The 27,390-nt window shown below is 37.7% G+C and overlaps 3 protein-coding genes across 5 annotated transcripts in view; all 3 read left to right on the top strand.

Moving 5' to 3' along the window:
- LOC114499916 (olfactory receptor 4A5-like) overlaps window positions 1–27,390 on the top strand; it is a 203,310-nt gene that overhangs the window by 154,499 nt on the left and 21,421 nt on the right. The gene's annotated exons all lie outside the window — the stretch shown is intronic.
- On the top strand, window positions 5,617–6,676 carry LOC114500179 (olfactory receptor 4C15-like). The gene has a single exon (XM_028516792.2). It carries the CDS (start codon window positions 5,702–5,704, stop codon window positions 6,674–6,676), a length of 975 nt encoding a protein of 324 aa, XP_028372593.1. The 5' UTR covers window positions 5,617–5,701.
- Window positions 16,279–26,660, top strand: LOC114499015 (olfactory receptor 140-like). Of its 2 annotated transcripts, XM_036029430.1 has the most exons (2): window positions 16,279–16,391; window positions 25,507–26,660. In XM_036029430.1, the coding sequence occupies exon 2, from the start codon at window positions 25,512–25,514 to the stop codon at window positions 26,259–26,261; it is 750 nt and encodes a 249-aa protein (XP_035885323.1). In that variant the 5' UTR covers window positions 16,279–16,391; window positions 25,507–25,511; the 3' UTR covers window positions 26,262–26,660. The 2 variants fall into 2 exon arrangements, with proteins under 2 accessions (XP_035885323.1, XP_028370779.1); XM_028514978.2 differs by lacking the exon at window positions 16,279–16,391 and having other exon boundaries at window positions 25,324–26,660.

Below are 27,390 nucleotides of genomic sequence, written 5' to 3' on the forward strand. Positions count from 1 at the left end.
AGATTGTCCTTACAGCTTTCTCCTTTTATTTGGGGGGCCAAGTTCTCTTAACTGTTTTATCTTCCTTGATTTCCAATTTCCAAACCCTGCCAGCAACTCAGAGGCAAATCTAAAGGTTCATGATCTCTTGGGGAAACCTCTTTAAATTCCAATTGGAAATCAAGGAAGAAACTTTGCCTCTCTATTGATTGTTTTCCCTGAGACCATGTTGAAAATGGTGCTTGAGGCAGCAGGGAACATTCTCTAGTTTTTCTGCCAGAGATATTCTTCCTCTCTCTCAGATGTAAAAGTAGCACTTGGAAAATACCTTTGCTTTTTTTTCCAGCCACTGAGTGAACTTTAATTTATAGCCAATAGAGATGGCAATCACCAGCACTTTCAAGGAACTCACCCATGGTGAGATCTATAATTCACAGTTTTTTTTTTCTGAGAAAATGTGAAGTTGTGAGGCTGTACTTAAAAGTAGGGTGTCATGGTCCACGTATGAGGTTTAATGCGACATGTCAGTCTATCATTTAACTGTGCACACATGGGTTAGTTACATAATCTTTCTGGCTTTCAGAAGCTTTACTTTTGATGGGGGTTATATTATCAAGTTCAAAGGGTCTAGAAACCAATAATACATGTGGAGTCAATAGGACAGTGCTTGACACATAATATAGTCCATGCTCAATAAATAGCAGCTGTCAGAATGCAAACTGTTTTTGGAAGGTTAGGAGGTCCTATTAATTCAAGTCTAATGAAATCAGACCTGTCTTCAGTTTTTCACCTTTAGGTTAAATCCAAATATCTTAAAAATGTAACAAGTCTATATTTCTGTATTGGCTTTCTAGCAGCATTTAATTTATTCTTTCTTGTTGTATTCTCAATTATTCATATGAGGACGAATGTCCTGGTGTAGTTTTGCATATTCCTATCCTTGTGTTTTTTATTAAAAAGTGGAATTTTCAGAGTCTGTATAAAGAATAGTCTTGTAGGAGCATGATAATTCAACCGCTGTTTACTATTCACAATTATTGATATAATATTGTACTAATATTCCCAGTACTAAACCCCCAGCAAAGGCACACAGCCATTCATTAAGCGTAGAAAAGAGTGTCTCACTCAAGTCACAGAGCAGAATCTTCTAATTTTAATTATATTCACTGAATTTTCCCTAGAGCATTTGATATCATAAATAGTCTTAGATTTCTGCACCAGAACTGTTCAGGAATAGTTACATGGCTGAACTTAAAATGCTTTAGTGCTAGGGGTTGTGGCTTTGCCTCTTTCTTAGAGTGAACTGAATCGCTAGGGCAATAGAAGAAAAGAAGGTTCAGACATCTGTCAGGAAGGACATAGGTGGACACAGAGAAAGGTTAGTTTATTCAAATTCCAGAATCAGTAAGGGTGTATAAGTTGAGACATTCAGGGACATCAGCAGATTACTATGGAGAGGAGATAAAGGGCTCTGAAATCTGAAGAGAGTATTTCTCAGATAGTCAAAAAGGAACATGATTAGGTAGATAGAAAATAAAACTTTTATTGCTAAAGTAAAGAATACACTGGAATTAAGGAACTTAAATAGGAGAGTAGTTTGAATGTGGTTTTAGTTTATTCTTTTAATTTTCAATAATTATATTTACTTAGAAAAATACATGCAAATGTGACTAATATGCACATATAGGTGCATATAAATGCAACTAAAATTCACTGCTTGAAATATAATTACAAAGTACTACTTATGACAACCTTATTACTAATTTTTAATATATTTTTGATTATTATATGTACTTTGAAGTTGAAAGAGGAATCTATTGTTTTTGGAACAACGGATGCTAGCATCAGTTTGCTGACAAAATACATGAGAAAGAAATAGTGGGCACTGGGGAGAGAGGGGAGGCCAAATTCCCAAGGCCACAGCCCCATGAGGTGGACTAAAGCCCACAGTGCCTGTCTAGGAGGGGCCCTGCACAATCTGGTGGTGCTCCAGTATATTAAAATACTTGGTATGAAGAAAGGAAAGACCTTGGAATCTTGTAGGGAAAATATGAACAGAATCAGCTGCTTCCTACAGGACTGTACAAACTACAAATTGATTTCAAAATGAATATAGAGATTGGGAAGAGCTGGGCCAAATATCTGGCTATTTATGGAAGATTTATGTTAGTTTACAATTTTCAGTGTAAGATTCTATGTATGTTAGCATGTTAGTTCCACTGACACAAATTAACTATACTGGAGATAATAAAATTATAGTAAACACCCATCTCCTTTGTTTTTAACTGTTTAGATAGAGGATGGTATTGTGTTGTGGGTTTTAAACTTGAGTCTTTTTGGTTGTCAGGGCAACACTCAACCCACTGAACTACACCAGTCAGGGCTAAACCTGACCCTTAATGTTAACTCTACATACCAAAAGTAAGTCTACCATATGTTTTCTTCTAAATTTTAAATTTATATTAAAATGTCTGTGCAAAGAAGCAGAATTATTACAATTTTTAATTTTCTCACTTAACATATTGTAAACAGGCCTCACCATTTATGTCCTTGTATTATTTAGTATTCACAGCATTTTAATTTGTAGTACCCTGACTTGCATTAACATCTTCTTATTGTTGAACATATCATATATATTTAAAGTTTTGCTGTTATAAAAGACATGCATCATCTTGAATCACAGAACTATACTACTTCATTTCATCCTTAGAAAATTTTTTAGGATTGGGCTCTAAAAAAACTAATAGAAACAGGTATATAATTCTGGAAGTATTTGTTAAAACATTTCTGAAAGGAATACATGAAATCAGGAGTGTGATTGCAATTTTGGAATTAATATTATTTTCTCCCTTTTTATTGAATTGATTGGGGTAACCCTGGTTAACAAAATTACACAATTTTCAGGTGCATAATTCAACAACACATCATCTGTACACTGTACTGTGTGTTTAGCACCACAAGTAGAGTTTCTGTCTGTGACAATTTATGTCCCTATACCCTCCTCTACCACACACCCCACTTCCCTCTCCCTGACAATCACCATACTATTGTCAACGGGCATGAGTGGTGTGTCTTTCATTTTTCTTTTTTGCTTAGTGCCCTCACTTCTCCCACCTAACAGCCCTCTCCCTCAAAAGCTGTCAGCTTGTTGTCTTTATCTTTGAGCCTGTCTCTATTTTATTTGTTTATTTTGTTTATTAGATTCCACATATGAGTGAGATCATATGGTACTTGTCTTTCTCTAACTGGCTTACTTGACTCAGCATAATGCTCTTCAGGTCCATCCACACTGTCCAAAGGGTAAGATTTTCTTCTTTTTTACAGCCCAGAAGTATTCCATTGTGTAAATATACCTTTTGGGAATGTGAAGATGTGGTGAAAAGGGGACCCTGGTGCACTGTTGGTGGGAATGTGGATTGGCACAACCACTGTGGAAAATACTGTGGAGTTACCTCAAAAATTAATAATGTAATTGTCTTATGACCCAGTGATTCTGTTTCTGGAAATTTATCTGAAAAAAACTGAAACACTAATTTGAAAGAATATATGCCCACTTTGTTCATTGCTGACAAGCTGATAACTATTGGATCATACAATGGTATTCTTTACTTTTTAACAAATGGTCGTTGACTGATCCAGTGACCTTCCAGGGTTTGCTTTGTACTCTTGCTTTTTGGGTGACAATTTGTAGCTGGATATGGTGTTCATAGTGTGGGTTTTTTAAAGAATGTCTAGTACCTTGGGAATGTAGTGGAAATGGTTATTTCAAAGTAAGCATGAAGACATATATTATGACAAACAACCGTATCTTTATTGTAAATTCTCTTTGTTAGTTCAAAATGGTTTTCACAAAGATCAGGTTATTTTTCATTCTGACAGTAAGCCTCATTATTATTTTATTTCCTCATTTAACAAATTATATGTATATGTACACACATATTTCAGACATAAATTTCTGTTATATGCACAGGTGAGGACACAACCATTCTCAAAAACTGATGTCTTGCTATGGAAAATAGTCAGTAGTTGGAGTACTTTTCTGGACAGCTCATGGGTACAGTGGTGGTCTTGCTAAGTGAGAGAATAGTGACTAAAATTGGCACTGATCATAAGTAAGTTTTATATTTTGCCAATTTGACACTCACCATAATCCTGTGGGATGAGCTCGTAGGTTATACATGAACATACTTGGTTTGCAGTAAAGTCATATACATGACAATTTGTACATTATCAGATTGGGTCACATAGTATAAGTAATCAGTAAATATTTTAAAAAGTCTCAAGACTCTAGCTATACTCAGCATACTCTTTCCATTCCTTACCTATGTGGTTGTTGCCCATTTGTATCTGTAGTAATTGGACTATTACTTTCTGAATGTACATCCCTTGCTCTGTGTCATCAAGGGGCCTCCTTCAAGCATGAGGAAAAGAATGAGAAGACTTTGATTTCCACAGGCATATGAAGACAGTAGCAGGGCCAGGTCTGCTCCTTTCTGTCTTCATCCATTAGGAATACTTAAGTGTTGGAGCTGGGATTCTGTGTTTAAATTCCAGACCCAGCATGTTATTTGATGTTGTCTCCTTAATCATGGATTGTCTTCCAGGAAAATAAGTATACTAACATATAACATGGGCCATTTCCTAGGACTATTTCTTGAACAGCTGCTTTCTTTACATTAGTTAACTTGGTCATGCTGACAATACCCTTTAGTAGGTATCATTTTTCATAAACAAACTGTTCTTATTTTATATGATGAATGAGGAAAGAACCCAACTCATCATGTACATACTTGTTAAGTGTTAGTGTAGAGCTAGGCACTTTCCCATAGAGCTTTCCTTTTTACAGGGAATGAATTAATTTATCTTTTTTTGTTTTGTTTTTAATGAATTTATTGGGGTGACAGTGGTTAACAAAATTATATAGACATCAAGTGTCCAATTCCATAATACATCACCTGTATATGGTATTGTGTGTTCACCATCAAAAGTCGAGCCTCCTTCTATCACTATTTATTCACCCTTTAACCTCTTCTACATACCCCCTGTCTCCACCTCTCCTTCCCTCTGGTAATCATACTATTGCCTGTCCATGAGTTGTTTTTCTTAATCTTTTCACCTTTTCATCCAGTCCCCTAACCCAGCGCCCCTCTGATAGCTGTCAGTCTGCTTTCTGTATTCATCTTAAAGGCCCAATTCAGCTCAGAATTCAAAACAATTGGATAAGTAGCGATGATTTTCAAATGACTCTTAAACTAGGGGTTATTTCTCCTTCTCTTTGTAGATAAGGTCATCTCCTTGTCAGTGATGGCATGTGAGTCACCCTATTCCCATTCCATACTAATGTCAGGAGTGACCAATAAATTACACGTTCTTTGGCTCAGTGTGGATATGGCTTCTGAATTCTCTTCAACAATTCACTCCAGGAAACTCTAGCTAAATGATCTGCTTTGGCAGTGGAGATTAAAAGTATATCACTTCCCTACTGTATATGAATACTTCTCCTATAAATAAGCTCTCTCCACTGTAAAGTATTGAATAATTTCTCTCCTTGCATCTGCATTTGCAACCTTCAGCAAATTTCTAATTTCCTGTTCTCATTTACAACAGAAACATGTAATCATCTTTTCACATGGATACACCAGCTGGTCGAAGAGTGTGATACAATGGTGTCATAAACTGGTCCCAGGTGAATTTTTCTTTGCATCATTATTGAAGATTTTATATGTTTACTCTAGTAGCATTTAGCTTTTCCTTGGAAATCATGCAAAACCAAAGCTTTGTAACTGAGTTCGTCCTCCTGGGGCTTTCACAGAATTCAAATGTTCAGAAAATAGTATTTGTTATACTTTTGTTCAGCTATATGGCAACTCTCGGGGGCAACTTGCTAATTGTGGTGACCATCAGCAGCAGCCCAGCACTCCTGGACTCCCCCATGTACTTCTTCTTGGCTTTCTTGTCCTTCCTGGATGCCTGTTTCTCCACTGTCATCTCCCCGAAGATGATTGTGGACTCTCTCTCTGAGAGGAAGACCATCTCCTTTGAGGGCTGCATGACCCAGCTGTTTGCTGAACACTTCTTTGCTGGAGTGGAGGTGATTGTCCTCACAGTCATGGCCTATGACCGCTATGTGGCCATCTGCAAGCCCTTGCATTACTCTTCTATCATGAACTGGAGGCTCTGTGGCATTCTGATGGGGGTGGCCTGGACAGGGGGCTTCCTGCATTCCATAATACAAATTCTCTTTGCTTTACAGCTGCCCTTCTGTGGCCCCAATGTCATCGATCATTTCTTATGTGATTTGTACCTGCTAATAGAGCTAGCCTGCACTGACACTCATGTGTTTGGCCTTTTGGTGGTGGCCAACAGTGGGTTTATGTGCATCCTAATCTTCTCCTTGTTGCTTGTCTCCTATGGTATCATCCTGTGCTCTCTGAGAACCCACAGTACTGAAGGGCGGTTGAAGGCTTTCTCCACTTGTGGATCTCACATTACTGTTGTGGTTTTGTTCTTTGTCCCCTGCATATTCACGTATGCCCGACCTCCATCCACTTTCTCCTTTGACAAAACGGTGACAATATTTTACACCATCCTAACCCCCATGCTCAACCCTTTGATTTACACTATCAGGAACAAAGAAGTGAAAAATGCCATGAAGAATGTGTGCAACAGAGTAATGGTAGTTTGTAATGGAAGGTGAGACTGATTCGATAGAATCTACACTCTGTGTGTTCTAAGACATGATGGAGCTGCTGAATGTAGTTTCTGCAATGAAGACTTAGAGTGGTCCAGGGTCCCTAAGTCTGCCCTGGCTTCAGCACTCTCAATAGCATCTCTGTTCCTTGAGGGGCCTTTAAACTGTAGACGGCATTGAGGCCAGATTGGCAGAAATTTCTGTCTTGGGGTACCCATCACTTGAAGAGATTTAGGATGAGAATAGGAAGGGCTGTTCTTTCTCCACACCTAAGTTTTTAAGACCCTTGGGAACCCTTGCCCATGAGCCATACATCTACACTGTTTCTGGTTTTGAGGCAGTGATATTCTACTAGGGCATGGAGACAGAAGTTGATTTCTGCAATGAAATCTTGCATCTAACTATCCTTCCTAATGTTTTCTTTGGTTCCCTCCCCTCTCTGTCTTTCTGTATGCTACCCTCTGAATCTTCTTTCCTTGGGTCAGCTCACTGTCCTCTCTCCTGTACTCACTTCACTCATTCTCTGCTCTTGCCTCTTCAACACTCATTCATTTAGGTATCTTTTTTCTGCTGTGTATTTGCTTCACCATGCAGCGTACAGAACTTGACTCTGGAGTTAGACCAGAAAATTAAGGTATCAATTCATGTCTTTCTTGGAGGGCTCAGGATTTCCCTTTTGTAGGACCTACATGATCCTAAAGATACAAATACAAATGATTTTGTTTGCTTGCAGTCAAATACCCTGAACCAATGCATGTTTTTCCCTTGTGATATTTTGCTGACTGTTGTCCCCTAACTCTTCCTGTCTTCACAGCCTAAAGCTCCCTCCATTTGGTGTTTACTTTCTGTAGAAACCAATATATTGAAATGAGTAGTAATCATTAATTATTTCTTTTATAGTCTTCAGATATGATTAAAACTGCCAACCACAGCTTGTAATTATTATAAGATCTCCAGTTTATCACACTCAACTAATACTATTTTAATTGGACTGCAAGCAAACAAAGTTTTAATTAGATGTGTAACTTCATTAGAAGTACATGGGAAATTTTATTTACTACTATTTAAATATTTTACTTAGGCCAAGTCAGTATAAGTTTACTGAATACTGAGTTTCAAGGAACCTTGTTGGGAATTTTAAGACATAAAGCCATAGCTTCACTTCTTTCTTGTTTTTGAAGTTTGATTTACCAATCAATTCATTCTCCAGGTATATTTCTATTTTTTGAACCAATATTGATTTTGGGAGTACTACATTCAGTTGGGTGTAATTCTTATGTAGTTAATGATCTTATCTAAAGGCATGTTATTTAACCAGCTTTATTGTAAAGAGGTTAAAGACTTCTTTAATTTATTTTTTTGATCAACACTAAAAATAAATGAATAAAGAAATGACTTTAAAGGATTTCTTCTGGTATCTGGACTGCAGGTATATATTGGTTTTAGTACAAATGTGATGACTGATTTGAAGGTGCCATTTTTTAAAACGGATTATTTTGTTTTATTTTTACAGAGCAGAGAAGGGAGGGAGAAAGACAGGGAGAGAAACATCAATGTGTGGTTGCCTTTTGCATACCCCCTACTGGGGACTTGGCCAAAAACCCAGGCATATGCCCTGACTGGGAATTGAACCAGCAACCCCTTGGTTCACAGGCCAGCATTCAATCCATTGAGTCACACCAGCCAGGGTGATTTGAAAGTGCAGTTGGTTCATTGAAGGACTGATGAGTAATTAGAAAGAAGACAAGTATCTCAAAACTCATATGGACATAAACTCTGGGTCATTTGACATTAATAGTAAAAGGCATAGAAATATTATGAGAGAAAAAAGATGATAACTCACAAATTGAAGCAACAGATTTAAACTAGAAAGGGGAAAAGTTGATAAATTTGACTGTATAAAATGCAAAAAAGCTAGAGTTTAAAACAAAGATATTACAAAACTAGCTGACAAAAGATATACATAATTCAAATAGGTGAAATAGAAGAAGAAAAAGTATAAAAAATATTGTCCCAAATCAATAATAAATATCTATCATAATTCTAACCAAATCAATCAGATAATTCTCCAGTTTAAAATTTTATTAGAAATCTATGCTGTATTGCTGTAATTTTAGAAATGATGGAAAATCATCCAGGTTTTTACACAAAAAAGAATATATATGACCCTGAAAAACCTGCAAGAATATGCAAGCAATTAACAGTTACTTTTGGAGTGTGGGATTGCAAAATTATGAATTTTTGAAGGGTACTTTCTTCACCCTGTAATCTATGTAAACTTTGATGGAGATTTTATTATAAATATATACTTTCTGTAATAAAAGTATTTCTAATAAGTAATGAAACAATCCAAGTGGGTCTTTGACAATAGTTAATAATTTTGAAAATATTCTTATTTTATGTTCTTTAATCACCTGGAAATGTTTCTTTTTATGATACTTCAGTCACTAATGGAAGTTTTTAATGATCAAGTCATTTGTACTAGATAAGAAATTACCCTTTGACATTTCTCATGGTCTGAAAAGCCCTCTGTCTTTCTCTCTTTGATCAATAACTAAGGAAAAATGGATTTGCTGAGAATCAAATCACTTTAATATACTTGGAGTATTTAAATAGTATTCTCTCTGAACATAGGTAATATGCTAATTTTCTGACCTTTTGAAGCCTTTTAAACTTTCTTACTTTCTTTTATGTATTGTTGTTTAAATACAGTTTTGTCCATTCTTTCCCCGCTACTTCCCCCAAACCCAGCCATCCCCACCTCCCACCCCTGATCCCACCAAACCATGGAAATTTGTTTTGATGAAATTATTAAAAATAAGCAAAAGACTAAACATGAGAAGACATATTCTAAAGCATGTTGTTAGGGTAAAACTTTGAAAGCAATTTAAAGTAAATGTTTGAATTTATAGTATGAAATTTTAATATGTTAATTTATAACAAGCAACTTATCCTTTATCTGTCTAGCTGCTCCCCTCATGGTTGTGCCCTAGACCTGGTCATTACCTATAATTCAAATCCTTTCAAAATCTCTCAGTTTCATATCCATGAATTTTCGAGTACACGTTCATCATTTTCAGTTGATGTCTACTGCTGCTCCACTCTAAAAATTGTTTGACCCAATGTCACATACAAAACATTGTCCCTGACAACCTTTTACATGACATCAGGCATGTTCCTGCCTGAGGAGCTTCACACAGGTTGTTTTCTGTGTCTTCATTATCTGTCCTCTGGAATATGCATGGCTTGTCTGCTTATATTCTTTGGTTTATTGTTAAAATGTGTCTTCTCCATAATGAGTTTTCTGACTAACTCATAGATGAGCAACTCCCACCTACTAACATTCTGTATGTCCTATTCTTCCATCTCTGTTTAATTTTTCTCCTTAGGGAGTATCATCCCTTAACATGCCAAATAGTTTTGAATTCATTTTTTGTGTATATACTAGAATATGGTTCATATGAAGGTAGGGATTTGTGTCTTTTTAGAAAAGATTTACCATTAGACCCACAATGCCTAAAATAGTATCTGGCCCATAGTGTGTGGTTAATAATGACTGATTGAATAATAATAAAATATGTAAGTGAACTTCTGCTCCTGGGTGAGGTTAAATAACTTGTGGCCAAAAATGCTCTTGTCATGAACACCTAGAAAGCCAAATGCGATAGACAGATCACCTGTATGGGCTACTGGAAACATCCTAAGTGGAAGGCATAGGCTCCAGAGAGAAGACATTCAAAAAGTCGAATTGTGTGACTGCTTTTCCCCTGGGAGCATTAGTTGAATCTGGGCATTGGTAGGACATGGGAATCTGGGCTTCACAGGTGAAGGGTGCTGAGGGAGGGCAGAGGCAACAGCAAGTCTTTTGGAGGAAATTTGGAGAGCTTCGATCATGCAGTATGTTTTCCCTCAGAAGATTTCTGTAATCCCAGGGTTTGCTGTGTGTTGAATTGCATCCTCCCAAAAGATGTTGAAGTCCTAACCTTAGTGGCTGTGAATGTTACCATCATATTAAGGTAAGTCATTGGGGAGGCCCTAATCCAATATGACTTGTGTCTTCATAAAAAGGGGGGATTTGGACACAGAGACTCAAGAACACATGCCATGTGAAGATGGAGGCAGAGACAGGGGTGATGCATCTACAAGCCATGGAACTCCAAAGATTGCCATGAAGCCACTAGGAGCTTGGGTGAGGCTAGGAACAGACTGTCATCATATCCCCAGGAGGAAGTGTATAATAAAGCCAAATGAAAAGATGAAATACAACCATTTGTGACAACATGAATGGGCCTTGAGAATACCAGGCTAAGTGAAATAAGTCAGAGAGAAGAAGTTAAGAATCATATGATTTCACTCATGTGTGGGATACACAATGCAATATGTAGGTGATGTATCATAGAAATGGACTCTTGTCACTGACATAATGTTATTATCCAATGTTACCTCAATATATTTAAGTAAGAAATAGAAAGTTAGCAACTACAAGCATTCTGCTAAAGAAAAACTTTGGTTAATAAAAAATAAAAATAAAACCAAGTAATGAAGAGTAGACACAAAATATATGAATATGAAGAGAAGACAAAAAATTAAAATCTTATTCTCGAGAAAGAAGAATAAAGTTGATAAACTCCTACCACGTGGATACATTATGTGTGTGTATCCATTTGCCAAAACCCATTTGCTATACACTTAAAATTGGTGTATCTCATTGTATATAAGTGATACTTTGTTTACTTACAAATTTACTGACTTCACATTATTTTAGAAATTATAGAAACTTTAATTAGTAGTTTTCATTGTAACTATATTGTGTTTTATCAGTATTATTGTGATTTGGAATAATGATTATATCTAATGATCACATTTTCTAGAACAGGAAACTAGGAGAAAAAGCTTGCCTTAGGCCATAGAAAGAAAAGGATGGAGCTCGAATTCAATGGTATCCCATCTGTCTGAACCTTCACCTGGTCTCTGAGCTTTGTCTGCCATTAGAAAAGATTTCACTTAAAAGACAGAGCCTTTGGTAAATTTTAGAAGTCTAGGCCTAAGTATGACTTAAAAAACATGATTTTCCCTCAGAGTAGGGTGCCGAGTGGAGCACATGGTAACTGAAACGGAAGGTGTCCCTTAGGGCAGACTGGGAGGGGAGGAGGACTCTGAGGGCAGACTCTGCCTATTGACAGCCTTGTTTGGGGTAAATTGGCCCCATGGTTTGCTGTGATCCTGTATTAACTGCTAAGTAGCAGGCTGAAAAAATTGTTCAGGCTTGGGTGGGTTGGGTGGAGTGCTTGTCTCTCCTGAGGCTGGTATTTCTGAACTTTTATGATATTGCTATAAATATCTGATGAAGGAAACCAGAATTCTTTAATTTGCGTGCCCTGCAGGGGAATGTTTGGTGTAACAGGGCTGGCCTTAGAGAAGTTTTTACCACAGAATAGTCGGGATAGTAGTGGGGACATTTTCTTTTTACTCTAGAAAATTCTAAGAAACTTTCTGCTGGTATTCCAGACCCTTTTGGTGAGTCTTGTGGACACATTGTGGACAGGTTGATCATCCACAGAGTTTCTCCCCTCCCCATAGGTCCTGCAACAGAGAGTCAAGTGGATCCCTGTACATTGTGCAGTTTACATGTTGCACACACATGTGAAGGAAATCAGAGCCACCAGAGTGAGAACTGTGAGCTCCCTTTTGGATATTGCCTCCTTGTTTCAATGACAAAGGTCTTCAAGCCACACTGAACTGTTTTCTTTTTCTTGCCTCCCACTCAGGACTGGGTTTCAGAACGTTGCCATCATCCAAGTCTGTCTCCTGTAAAACCTGAGGATCCAGGACTATATTCCCCACGTGCTGAGAGATTCTGATGCATCAGAGTCCCCCAGCTGCCACAGGCCTCTGCTTGATGCAGTGCTGTCTGAGGTCTGATTCTTACTGGAAAAGGGGGTACACTGAAGGGAGCAGTGGCATAGTACCATATACCGGCAGAACTTAGGGCCAGGAAAAGAATGAAGGTGGATATTAATAATATACAATAAGTATGTATTGATACTGATGATTAGTAATGTGATTCTCTAATACTGTGATGCTGATTGTTCTAATATTAATGATACCAACATTGGCTGTAGAAGACCCACCGTGACTGCTACTTCCAGAGAAAAATCGCATCTTCTTTCTTGGGATGGAGGATAGGACAATATGGGGCATGGAAAAGATGGAAATGAAATTGTCTACTGAAACCCTAGGACTAAGTAATTGTGCTTTCTCCCCAACATGGTTTGTGCTCACCTTGCACTGTGGGTTTTCCCTTGGCTAAGCCCTTGATTCCTCTTCCTTCTTTTTCTCATGTGCACATTTTCCTCCTTTGGCTCTGATTCCTGCCATCACTCCTTAACATCTCTATCCTATTTTCCTCACTATTAGTTACTGAATATACATATAAAATGCTGATTTCTTTGCCCCATCCTGAAGTTTGCATCCATTGGGTCATCAGGATACATACCACACACAGCATTGGTCTCTCCTCTACCTGTTTAAGGTTTGTGGGTTTGAACTTCTTTCCTGGTGGTTGAAGTCTGTTGCTTTGCATAACAGGGTGGGGTAGACTGTTAGCAAATTGCCATGGAGCCCCAAGACTTCAGTTCTGATCCTGACTCCTCTCTCACTACTGTCTGCTAACCTCTGCCTCTCAGCTCAGCGTGAAGTACACAAAATAAGACAACATGAACTTGCCTTATGGGAAACGGTGATATCCAATGAACAAAAGATACGAACAAGAACATGAGGGAAGGGCTGCAATGAAGAATGCATGATCCACACACACACACTTTAACATTGGGACATCATTAGCAAGAAAGTGATTTGACTGGTAAAACCCTGAAGACTTTGCTGAGGAGATGGCATTTCAACTGGGTACTCTGTATTCAGGTAGCTCGGGGGAGGGAGGTTGTATCTGAAGATGGTCAACTAGCTGCTGTGCAATATGGGAAATTTAGAGGTCAGAAGCTCTAGGCAGTGTCATGCTTGGTTGGAATGTGCACAAACAGCAGCACTGAGAAGAACTAGTGGAGACGAGGGTGTTGGCGAGAGTTAGAGGGCTCTGACAGCCAGAGTGAGTATTTCAGTCACTGCATTTGAAAACCATAGTAACCATTTCATTATATTTAGGAATCATTGTATTTTCAAAATTTTTTCTTTTCAAGGGGTGACAAGGAGATTAAAGGAGGCAGAGGACAGGAGTGAGAAGAGGACATATCTGAAATTGAGTCTTTTCTTTCTGTTTAGAAATACAGCGGGCCCATGTGAGGATTCACTTCAGAATTCTAGGATTGGCCATTTGTAATACTGACATTTATGGAACATGCCTGGCTGTCTCGTATGTATGAGGTGAACATTAAAAACTCACACAGACATCTCACTCAAAGTGTTATATTCTTTAAATTGTGTGAGATATTATTTATTGAGTATTAGATGGTATGTGAAAGGAATTACATTCTCTATGTTGTGAATATGAAAATAACTCTGTTTTAGGGCAGTGAAAATACTCTGTAGGTTTTTATAATGATGGAGCTGTATCATTACACATTTATCCCGACTCATAACATCTATCACCATGAGTGAGCTCTAAGGAAACTATGGATTTGGGGTAATTATGATGTGTCACTGCAGGTTCATCATTATCGCAGGTGCACCCCCCGGTGGACAATGTGGATAGTGGTGTGTGGGGTGTCATGCATGTGTGGAGGCAGAGACTGTATGGATAATCTCTGTAGCTTCCTCTCAGTTTTTCTGTGAACCTAAAACTTTTCTGAAACATAAAGTTTTAACAATGATATTGACAACACATGGTCCTATTGAAGCTGAGAGGAGATTTAAATTTTGCTGTGCCCCACAGAAAGTGATTGAAAGCGAGTACCTGATCCTTCTGTCAGAAAGGAAGTGACATGTCAGAGCCACTGTCCCAGCACATTTGGGGTGCCTGCAGGCAGTCTGCATTTAGTTGGGGCCACTTGCATGCTTCCCACCGAGTTTCTAAGTGCAGGGAATAGAAAGGCAGATGTCTTCAGAGGAATTCGGACATCCTGAAGGAGATAGGGGCTTCATTACAGATCAGCTCAAATTGTAGTTGGACTAAATTTAGAAACAAATGATGACTAACTTTTGTTAAATAAATCAGAGTGGTAGTTTTTTCTTAGGTGCTGGATAAATCTTAATAAAATCTATTCTGAGGTATCATTGGCAAATACGTTTTCCCATATAGTTGGTTCTCTTTTTTAATACTGTTTTCTTTAGCTGTGCAGAAGCTCTTTTATTTTGATGAGATCCCATTTGTTTATTCTTTCCTTTATGTCCCTTGCTCTGGGGGACATATCAGTAAAAATGTTGCTGTGTGAAATATCTGAGATTTTCCTGCCTATGTTTTCCTCTAGGACTTTAATAATGACATGGCTTATATGTAAGTGTTTTATCTACCTTGAATTTATTTTTGTGTATGGTGTAAGTTGGTGCTCAAGTTTCATTTTTTTACACATAGCTGTCCAGTTCTCCCAACACCATTTGTTGAAGAGACTGTTTTTACTCCATTTTATGTTGCTGCCCCATTTGTCAAATATTAATTGACTGTAGATACTTGGGTTTATTTCTGGGCTCTCTGTTCTGTTCCATTGGTCCATGTGCCTGTTTTTATGCCAGTACCAGGCAGTTTTGATTATAGTGGCCTTGTAGTATAGTTTAGTGTCGGGTATTGTGACCCCTCCTACTTTACTCTTCTTTCTCAAAATTGCAGCAGCTATTTGGGGTCATTTATGGTTTCATATAAATTTTTGAAGTGTTTGTTCTATATCTGTGACATATGCCACACTTTAATAAGTATTGCACTGAATCTGTAAATTGCTTTGGGTGGTATGGACATTTTGATGTTAATTCTTCCAATCAATGAACAGGATATATGTTTCCATTTGTTTGTGTCTTCCTTGATTTCTTTCTTCAGTGTTATGTAGTATTCTGCATACTGGCCTTTTACCTCTTTGGTTAGATTTATTCCTAGGTATTTTATTTTTCTTTTTGTTGTATCCAATGGTACTTTCTTCTTGATTTCTGCTTCTGCTGTTTCATTGTTAGTATACAAAAATGCCTCAGAGAAGGGTTTAATCTCCAAATATATAAAGAACTTACAGATTTATATATATAAAGGAAGAAACTTACTTTTCCAAGATTTCCTCCTGCAGGTTGAGAAACTGGCTGCATTTGCAGTTTCTTATTGATCTTTTTCTATTTTCTGACAAAAAATTTGCTTTATGCATATTTTTTGCTTTATGGGATAATAGGCATATGCCATATGCAAAAGATTTGGTCCTATGTATGAGTTTCTGAACAACAGATATATCTGGGAGGGTCATGGACATGTGCAGATTTACAAAGATTCATAGGGGATTAAAGGCAGCAGGAGGTAACAGAATGGAGCAGAAACAAGAAATTTAGTTCAGTCACTGATCTCAAGCTGACTCTTCTTTTCTCTCTGCAGATCAAAACTTGGTCAACTGCATCTTATGTACAGCCACCAGCATGACAATGAATAACAGTGTGATTGAATTCATTTTCTCTGGTTAGACACAGGATGTAGGAAAACAGAAAGCAATAATTGTGTTCTTCTTGATTCTTTACCTTGTGATACTGTCAAGGAACTTTCTCATTGCAGTGACTATTAAAACAAGCAAGACCCTTGGGAGTCCTTTTGGAACCCAGGCACCAAAGCTCCATTTCTGAGCACTCTCAGTAACTTGAAGGAATTATAAATATAACCATGTCTCATTGTCTTGTACCTCTCTTTTCAGTGTCTGTGTTCTCCTTCCTCAATACCTAGGCCACCCCAAAAGTTTTGAAAAAAATAAAACCTGCTGGTAGCATAAGAGTTCGTGATAGTCACGAGTCAGTGAAGTTCAGAAATATTTGGTGAAAATCTCACTAGTGTCTCTGTGTAAAGGTTTGCAGGATAAGACAAGGATTACATGGAGAGAATTACAACTTCTTAAAAAGTTGATAGTAAAAAAAAGAATAGAAAAATTTCTGACAGTCACAGAATCCAAATGAGTAATTGCTTTAGGGAACAATGTGCTAATTAGGTCATGGTTGAATCCAGTCCTGTCCGTGGAAGTTTTATGAGACGACCAAGAAGACTGAACATCCCTTGAGGCATGGAGGAATGAATACCTAATAGCAACTTATCATAGTATTAAGTGAGTTATTCCAAAAGAGACATTATTTTTGGTGCCACATAAATTGTATTATAAAGGTTCTCACCACAAATACTACCATCTCAGAGGACTAACTTCATGCCACTTTACTTAGAGATTTTTTTTTTTGCCACCACCAGAGAGTAAGTCATTGCTGACTTGTGTGTCTAAGACTGATAGTTTACATAAGGCTCTATTAATGACACAGCTGGCTGTGGGGCCTTTGATATTTTTCTTTGTTGACAATCCACTAAAACTCAGAGGGGAATCTCTCACTTGTAGCCCAAACAAAATCATCTGAGGAGAAACAGAATTGTCAAGGGAAGGTGCAATAGGCTATTAGGAAGAAGAACTCATAGATCTTTGCCAAACATTTATTGTGTGTAAACACCTGTAGAAGATACAATAATGAAGGTGTTCTCCAAACGTAATGGATGTATTCATAGTGAGTTCATGATTCCATGAATTGGACAAATAGAAGGTGTTAATCTCATTATATTCCCATTTAATTTACAGGCTTGGTGTGGGAATAAAATGGAGAAACAGGCTACATCTGTTTGAACAAATGAGAGCATAAAAAATCTGTATCATTAAATTTTCCATTTGTAATTTTTTGTCTTATGAGAAAATCCTAATGGACAAAGTAAAAGAATAGATTTGGTTATGATCTCTCTGCATCTATATTTCCCAAGGCAGGTCTCACTTGGAAAACAAAAAGGCTCATTGAAGTAATTACATAGATGAATTAGGCAAACAAAACATCTTTTGTTTGAATTCCTCTGTAGTAAGTGAGAATATTAGATATTCCATGTAGGGAAAAGATAAACAGGTCAGGATTGAAGATATGTAATTTCTTCTTGTTTTTTATTTATTGTTGATGATTGTGTTTTTATTTATTTTCTCCTTAATATTATTCAATTACAGTTGTCCTCATTTCACCCCCATTACTCTCCCTTGCCCTACCCTCTACCCAGGTCCCACATCCAATCCTCCCCACCCCCCACTGACTCTGTCCATAGGTCCTATATACATGTTCCTTGACTTGACCCTTCCCCTCCTGTCTCCCATTATTCCCCTCCCCCCTCTTCTGGTTACTGTCAGTTTGTTCTTCAATTCCATGCCTGGTTCTATTATGGTCACTTGTATGTTGTGTTGATTTAGTTCCACTTATACGTGAGATCAAGCGATATTCCTCTTTCAGTGCCTGGATTATTTCACTTAGCATAATACCCTCTAGTTCTATCCATGGTGTTGTGAAGAGTAGGAGTTCCTCCTTTCCTTCTGCTGCATAGTACTCCACTTTGTCATTCCTAAAGCTGTAATCATTTGAATGTGCAATCTTGGAAATGTTTTTTTTTCTATTCTGGGTCTCAGTTTCTTTATGTGCAAAATAAAAAGAATGAATTAGATAATCTGTAATTACCCATTCAATTATTTTTTTCCTTTTTATTGAATTTCTCAGGATGACACTGGTTAACAAAATTATGCAGGTTTCAGGTGCACAATTCTACAACTCATCATCTGTACACTGGGTTGTGTGTTCACCACCGCAAGTGTCTTTCCATCACTATTTATCCCTCCTTACACTCCTCTACCTCCTTTTCCCCCTTTAACCCATTCAATTCTCAATGCTTAAGATTTTATTGTTTATTTTTAAAGATCAAATTCTGGCCTCCATGTACTTGAATTACCAGAGAACTTGTATTATCACATAATATGAAATACAGCGTTATTATTCTGCATGAAGTGAAATAAGGCCCAACACTTCCAGAGACTTCAGGTTTTGGACAGCTCTTAAATTCACTAGAGACAACTGAAAAGGAAACTGGCCTCTAGTTCTATCATTTACTAGTTACATCATGTTGGACGAAGTGAAGCAAACCATTCTAAGTCTTAACTTTTCTATATCCATGGGAAATAATGCTCTCATGGGGTTCTTTTCAGATTGAATATGAAAGTGGATTGTAAATAATAAGCATTCAGTACATGAAACAATATGACTAATAGTGAATTTAGGGCAGATTAGAAATGGACAAGGATACTAATGCTATTAGCTGACTTAACAAAGCAAATGAATAAGTAGATTCATAATTCTAAATTCTCTTGAAAGGGGAGTTGGGAAATTCTCAGAGAGAAAAGCTGACATATTTCAAATCCCCAAGTGTCTTTGAATCTGTTTTTTATGCCTCATGGTTTGGGATGAGAAAGTTTTCTTAAAGTCTGTGTTGAAAGGTGGATGTTAAAGAAGTATCTTGGCAACCATGGTTAATTTTTATGTGGCATGTAATGTGGGGCCAAGGTTAAGATCAAGACTTAAGGCCAGACAGACTTGATTATATCTACATGTCTGCTCCCCAGTAAGTCTATGTCCTTGCTCCTCATTAACTCTTATGTTCAGAATACAAGGCCAAATCTATCCATGTTTCAACTTTTCTATGTATAAAATAAGAGGGAAATTTAAAACACATGTAAATTTCAACCCTATATAATTTTAAAAAATATTGAATGAGATTATATAATGCTTTACACAGTGCCCTAGCATACATGAAGTAGCCAACATTAATTATCTGATTATTACTAGTAATAATAATGACTAACCTCTACACAGAACTTTATAATTTATTGAATCATTCTCATCTCTTAATAGGAAAGTAGGCTCAGTTTCCTTACTCTTTAATCTTCTCAAAGATTGTCATTTTTCTGAGAGCAAAAAAGTGAAAACCAAGATGAGAAAAGTGCTTTTGGAACATTCAGAAGGGTATTAAAATTTTTTAGAGTAATGTCTTTTTAAAAGTTAGATTGATATATGACCATGATAAAAATAAAAAGTACAGATAAGTAAAAAGAGAAACATATGTTGTTTCAGCATTACCATAAACCTATAAAATTATACTGCTTTGCGCTACTTACTTTTTTGTATTTTTCATATGTAATTTTACACTACTCTGCCTATATTTTTCTAAAAAACATCACATTGTGGCCTCTCTACATGCTTTGAGTGCATCTCTCTGACACTGTTAAAATTTTCTCTCTTTTTCTTTAGAATCTTGGCTGTACATATAGTAGGCAAGGGGGTGTTTGGGAGCAGGCCCATGTTTCAGCATCCTTCTTTGTAGAAGCCATTCCACACCAATCAGGGCCTTCATAAATCATATTGAATTAGTGTGGGAACCAAGGAGTGTTTGGACAGTAAAGCAAATGAATGAATGGGGGAAAGACTAAATAAAGTATTCTGAGAAATAAGGAAGTGCTTTTCACAAAAGGAACAAGTGGATTTTACCTGGTTGTGATAATACTGCAACTATATTTTTATCAGAAATTCTCTATTAGTTTTCCAAAATGTTTAAGAGATAATCATTGCAAGGGAAAGCCAGAAACCAAAACACTGATGTCTGCAAGAGAGAAAACATTGGATTTTTAGAAAAACTACCTTGCTTGATTTCATCTTTGGTGATACAGCCTATCAGTATATCCTTATTTTTCAGCCTAGGGGATGGAAGAGGTGGCTGCTTAGAGTTTGTGCAGTACAGCCACTCTAGTCTCTGTCCTATTACCTGCATCCTTCATGGGCACAGTCTACAGTCTTCACATCCACTGGCCTTTATGATAGCTTTGCCTCGCCTAGTAGAATTACTAAGGTAATTCTCACCAGCCATCTTCAGAAGGGACTGAAGCACTATTTTCTGGAACCCTTAGAGAAGAAATATTAATTGCTCCTCAAGTATATACTATTAAGGATTAAAGAATAAGTCTAGGGGGAAAATCTAGCAATACGAGAAGAAGCTGGCCAGTAGTTGAGAAGTAGAGATCTTTTCTTTTTCTTTTCTTTTCTTTTTTTATTTTGTGGGAGAGGGATGTGCTGAACAATAAAGTGGAAGTAAATTTGCTCAAAGGGAAAAATATCAGTGAATGACCACACTTGTAAGTAAATCTATTTCTTTATCTCACAATATTATATTTAACATTTATGCTAAAACTGTAAGCTTGTGCAACAAACACTATCTCTATTTGCCTAATGTCAAAACTAATAATTCTGAAATGTGTGGAGTGTGTTGTGTGTGTGTATCAAATAGGTTACAAATAGTCACTTTGGTAAGAAGAAAAAAATTTGTGCTGCATGGTTAAACTGAAAACATATTCTCATTCTTTTAAATAATTCATTGATGTGGGTGGCATAGGTACAGCCTCATAGAAATAACACAATTTTAACAGTCATGGTCAAGTGTCATCCATTTCACAGTCAGTGATGATAATCTGCATGAAACACCTGCTTTGTATCTTACCTTGTGCCATTTACTGAGCTATTACACAGTCATTTTTTTGAGTCAACTTATCTTCATTTCATAGCAAACAGTCAAGGTTTCAGAGCTTGAACACACTTGAGGGAATTACCATTGCTCTTTAAGTCAATGTAAGGCAACGTCACAGTCTACTGACTTAGGTCAAATAGCTTCTTTACTCTTAGTTATTTCACCTGTTGAATAAGGAGAATAATAGTATCTGAGTCAATGTTGATAAAAAGATGAAATGTGTCTGGCACTTGATAAGCACTCAAACAAATGTTGGCTTCTAGACTAGAAATTGTCTCAGCAAAGATAACTCAGTGTTCAGGTGATGTGGTCCAAACACTTTGGAGTACAAGTCCACCAGCAAATTCAATTGAATCTGCCTTCATAATATATTAACAATATTTAAAAATTATGATCACCATGAGTGGTGGATTGATTAAAAAACCAAACTTTTATAATGAGAAATTTAAAAGTCATATAGTTAGTTACCCACCTAATTATTTAACTTACACAATACCAAATATACAAACTCCATATTAGGTTCATTTGTTATCAAATATCCAAATTCATAAATGGCCAACTTTTTTTCCCTTTTGCCATGATGGTTTATCTTCATGTAGACTTAAGGAGGGAATTAAACATTAAAGATGAATGGTATAAAAGTTCTCAGAGTTCAGCTAAGTTATATGAAATAATTGGCTCGTTGGCAAGATGTGCTAATGATGGTGAAATACCCCTGAGGTCTAATTAGCCACAGCTAAGAAAGGTCATGGAATTCGCCTACAAAGCATATGCAATAGCACTCTTGCAAGGCCTGGGAGAAGGGCCTTATCCAGAGGTGACATTTATGGGTGAACAAAGACACAGTAGCTGAACTAGTTGTCATTTTTAAACTTGCATCTTTTCTCCTTTCTTGGTGAACTAACAGCTGCCCGAAGCCCTGATCATGGAGCTATGTCAGACAAGTTCATAGGTGAGACTCCCAACCCTGCCCCCCAAAACTAAATCACATAATTATAGAACCCTAGGTTTAAATGCATCTTAGAAATCATATAGTCACCCCTGCCTCCACCTATATTAGGTCTGAATCTCTTTTTCAGTATGTCAAGAATCAGGAAAGATATAGTCAATTCAATATGATAAGTTTAGATGTAAAAATATTTTGAGGTCTTTTTTACTGATACATATTTAAGTTAGAATCACATTATATATTCACATTTTTTCCACTGAAGTTTATAACCTCAGAATTTTCCTATGGTATTGCACAATTCTAAAAATCATTTCTGTCAAAACCCACAGATTATTTAAAGAGATGTGCAATATTTTACCTCATCATGTCTTAGTGTAGGACATTTCTGATTTTCCATAGCTCTTAATAATTATGTTGAACATATTTTACCTAATGAGTTTTCTCTTTTAAAAATTCCTCTTTAGAGTTTACTCCTACAAAGAATATTGTAGAGTTAAAGAAAAAAGACAAGGTAACTTTCATTTTTTTCATTGCTATTTCTAAACCATTTTTCTTATATCTTAGTTTCATTATGTTCATTATTTTCACTATGGTTTTTTTCTGCTCTATTGGGGGAGTCCACCTCAGAATAAATAAGGGAATTCAATGAAGCTGCTGCACTTTGTTTTCACATGTGTATAACATTTTCATTTGGGGTAATTAAAAAATACAGCTGTTTATCCATGTACCTTTAAAAGGAAAATAAATATGTATTTTTTCAGAATATATTTACCTTTTCTCCCCTGTTTCTTTTGGAAAATTTTTGTCCCCATCTTTCCTCATTCTATTGGTGATGGTACATCTTCCTGCAAGCAGGCATGATGGATGAAGGATGTGCTGGGAGCGTGGGAGAAGAAGGCACGAGAATGCCTATAGCAGAAACCTGCAGGAGTGGGGAGACTCATTCATACCATGGATGGATGAGCTACTGCTGTTTGGTAATAAAATGTTGGGGAGGGAGCAGTTACAAAAGGCATTTAACAAGGACACTTTTTATGATTTATGTGGATAAACATACATTAATATATACATAGTAATTGTCCAATAAATATTTGCTGAATGAGTGAATGTGTATTAGGTACTTAAAGTAAGTAGTCAATATATGTGATTGTATTTATATGTACGATACATTATTTTTCTTATTTAGCAGACAACTTTTATTGTCTATATTAAATTTCTATGTTTTTAAAACTTTGAAAATAAGGGCTTCCTTTGCTTGATAAGTCCTCATGTATTGAGCACCTACCTACCAGGGGTTGTTTTTAATCCCAGTCTATGGAAGCTGTAAATTTACTGAATGTGACTATGTTAAAATTGTGTTAGATTAGTTTTAAACAAGAAAAATGAACTATTTTTAAATTTCAGAACAATAAATTATTAAACTAGAATGTAGCTTTCTTTCAAAAGCTTATTTATGTGTTGGGAACTGCCCTGCCTGGTATCAGAAGCTGTAACCCCGGCTTAGGCTAAGGCTGAGGGAACGCCCTGGGAACCGTAAGTCAGCAAAGAGATAAGCTTATCTCCCTGGCAGGAGCGCTGCTTCTGCTGTTTCATTCATAACTAAACCCCAAAGCTTGGTCAGTTAGACAAAGACAGGTAAGATTCCCCAAGGGGGGAATGACTTAAGACAGGCACGATCATGTGGGAGGCCCCCAAAAGAAGGACTTTGGGGGCTACAGCAAAAGGGGGTGATGGACCCTTGCTCCTGGGCTTTGACATTGCCTGAGTCCTCCTCGTCTGGGGAAAAAAACTCCTTATCTCTTGGTTGCCTTAGTTCCCTTGCTCCACCTAAGACTGAAACAATGAAAAGGTGGCGCAGCTCTGTGCTGAAAAGGGCAGATTCCCCAGGTGATCAGGCCTAAGAAAGAACATGTAAATTCCCGAGAAACCTTCTTTGTTTCAACTGAGAATGCTCTCAGTTGAATGAGAAGGGTCCAAGGAGGAAGTTAGTTTGTTCCTTAAAAGTCTTACAGCTCTTTGACCCTGACTCAAAATAGGCCCTCAGACTTCCTTGTTATCTATTGTTTGATCCTTACTTCCTAGCAATGAGTAATGAGCTTTTACCTGAATTTTTATGCAAACGAAACCAATAAAAAGCCTCTCTGGAGGGGGAACCGCAAACTCTCCCCACCAGGGAGGGTGGCCAAGTGGCGCCATTAGGAGAGAGGGTGGCCAAGACGCTCCCCACTAGAGGGGGTGGCCATCCCGTCCCTACTTCTCCACAGAAATTAGTCTGTCTTTGTGCATGTTTTTTCTTGCGTTTTGACGAGCCATCCGCAGCGTTCCATGATCACTGCTGGCTGGTGACCCATGCATCATTTATGTTTCTCATAAAATAGAGAGCAATGATGAACAAAGTGTGGGATGAAAGCACTTAAATCCTAGGTTTACAGACTGGGGGAACAGGCTTGTTATTACACAGGGAGATGAGAGAACGTGGCAATTTTATGGCCATTTATTTGTCATCCAATAGGTTCCAGGCACTGCAGATTTCATGCCAGCCACTATGCTAGGGCAAGTAAGGAATATCCATGAACAGCATATGTGTGATGGAAGACACCAGGGAGGGTGCATCTTCCAACCACTTCCACGTGTCTGCTTATAATAGATGCATATTTACCATGTCTTTCTCCCCACAGCTAGAACTATGGGTTCAAATATAAATTCTGGAAGAAGGAATAAGTCTTGTGTGTAGCACTTTACAACTTACAAAATGCAACTGAGATTTTCAATTTGTACAGACAGATACAGGAGAAGGCTGGGAAGTGCAGGGCACTGAACTGATTTCACAGTCACATGGAGTAGGAACCAGAAAGAGAACCTGGATCTCCTGTATATAGCCCAGTATTTTTATGGTAAATTACACATCAATTGTTGCCCTATAGATTTTTTTTTTTAGGTGATAGGTACTAAGTGTCTGAAGAGGTGGAAAGAGTTATAGGAATTGAACTCTTATGGAGGAAGTGAGAAAGAGTTGAAACCATTAGTGGGGTGAGGGGTGCCAAGGACACACTCCAGAGTTATAGTGAGTATCCTATTTCTGTATTGTGAAATTCACACAACAATCCTTCATGTGTAACAGGTCTCATTCTTTATCTCTTTACAGGTAATTTGGGTCCCAAGAAAGTGTTACTTCTTACATGGATCACCTCACACATCCCAACAATGTGACCGAGTTTATTCTCTTGGGACTCACACAGAATCCACAGTTGCAGAAAATACTCTTCATTGTCTTTTTGTTCATTTTCCTATTTACCGTTCTGGCCAGTCTGCTCATCATCATTACCATTTCCCTCAGCCCCACACTTTCAGCTCCCATGTACTTCTTTCTCACTTGCTTGTCTGCCATAGATGCCCTCTACACCTTGGTCACCACCCCCAAAATGATCATCGACCTCTTGTACCAGAGGACAACCATCTCTTTGGATAGCTGCCTGACTCAGCTGTTTGTGGAGCACTTCCTGGGAGGCTCAGAGATCATCCACTTCATTGTCATGGCCTATGACCGCTATGTGGCCATCTGCAAGCCCCTTCACTATGTGACCATCATGAGGCAGGGGCTCTGCTGCCTCCTGGTGCTGGTGGCCTGGACTGGGGGGGTCCTGCATGCCACTGTACAGATTCTTTTCATGGTCCACTTGCCCTTCTGTGGTCCCAATGTCATTGACCACTTCATGTGTGATCTCTTCCCACTGCTGAAACTTGCCTGCAGAGACACCTATAGGCTCAGAATGATAGTGGCAGCCAATAGTGGGGCCATGTGCTTGCTTATTTTCTCCATGCTGCTCACCTCCTACATAGCCATCCTGAGCTCCCTGAAATCCCATGGCTCTGAAGGACAGCGCAAAGCCCTCTCTACATGTGGAGCCCACTTTATGGTAGTTGTACTCTTTTTTGTGCCTTGCATATTCACCTACATGCGTCCTGTGGTCACCTACCCTGTGGACAAGCTGGTGACTGTGTTCTTTGCAATCCTAACTCCCATGTTTAATCCTGTCATTTACACAGTGAGAAACTCAGAGGTGAAAAATGCCATGTGGAGTTTGTTGAAGAAGAGAGTAGTTTAGCCTGTTCAAATGCTAAGAGCGTGATGATGTATATAAACAGGGAGGATTATATCTATAGCACACTGTGAAAAAAAATTAACAGATTTTGCAGATCATTGGTAGGGAAAAAAAGAAGTTCTGGAACTAATGCTTATTGAACACTAAGAAATGGTTCGGCTTTTTCCTTGGTACTTCTGATAACTTTTTTAAACTTTGTTTTTATTGTTTACAGTATTATAATTGCATAATTTCCTTCCTTTGCCCACCTCCACCTAGCCCTCACCCTCCTTCCTTCAGACCATCATGATTTTAAGAGTATATGCACCCCGTGTTCATAGCAGTGGTATTTACAATAGCCAAGATCTGAAAACAGCCCAAGTGCCCATGAGTAAATGGCAAATTAATAAACTGTGGTACATTTACACAATGGAATGCTACTTGCTGTAAAAAGGAAGGAACTCTATCTTTTGCAACAGCATGGATGGTCCTAGAGATTATTGTGCTATTATGCTTTTGATAACTTTCAATGTACTTTTCCACAGCCTCGATGTTCATGTGCATAGATACACTGAGGGTATGCAGTGGAAAAATTGATGATAAATGCCTAGTGTGATGCTTCTAGCAGGGTGTCCAATCTTTTGGTGTCTCTGGGCCACACTGGCAGGAAGAGTTTTTCTGGCAACACATTAAATACATTGTGACACGTAATCACAAAAAGATCTCATAATGTTTTAGGTAAATTTATGATTTTGTGTTGGGCTGCACTGGTAGATATCCTGAGCCTCATGCAGCCTGTGGGCCACAGGTTGGACACCCCTGTTAGAGTAAGTTTTTCTCCAGAATGTCATGGCTATGTTTTGAAATTCTTCATACCTGTTACGTGGATGGAATTGGCTTTTCCATAGGACTTTCATATTAGAATTCTGTTATTTTTGCTTAGCTTGTGGTAAAGAAAAACAATACAAAACAAACAAACAAAGAAAACCCCCCAAAACAACAACAACAAAAAAACCCAGAGGACAGAAATTCTTTGAATATATGGGAAAAAGGATATTTGGGGAATTAGAGAATCCCTGCTGAGTTTTTCCCCTTTGGGCACTATGTATCTACCAAGAGTGAAAAAAAAGACCCCCACAGAAGGAAGAAATAA

The sequence above is a fragment of the Phyllostomus discolor genome, chromosome 6 (assembly GCF_004126475.2).
Source record: "Phyllostomus discolor isolate MPI-MPIP mPhyDis1 chromosome 6, mPhyDis1.pri.v3, whole genome shotgun sequence".
Lineage (NCBI taxonomy): Eukaryota > Metazoa > Chordata > Mammalia > Chiroptera > Phyllostomidae > Phyllostomus > Phyllostomus discolor.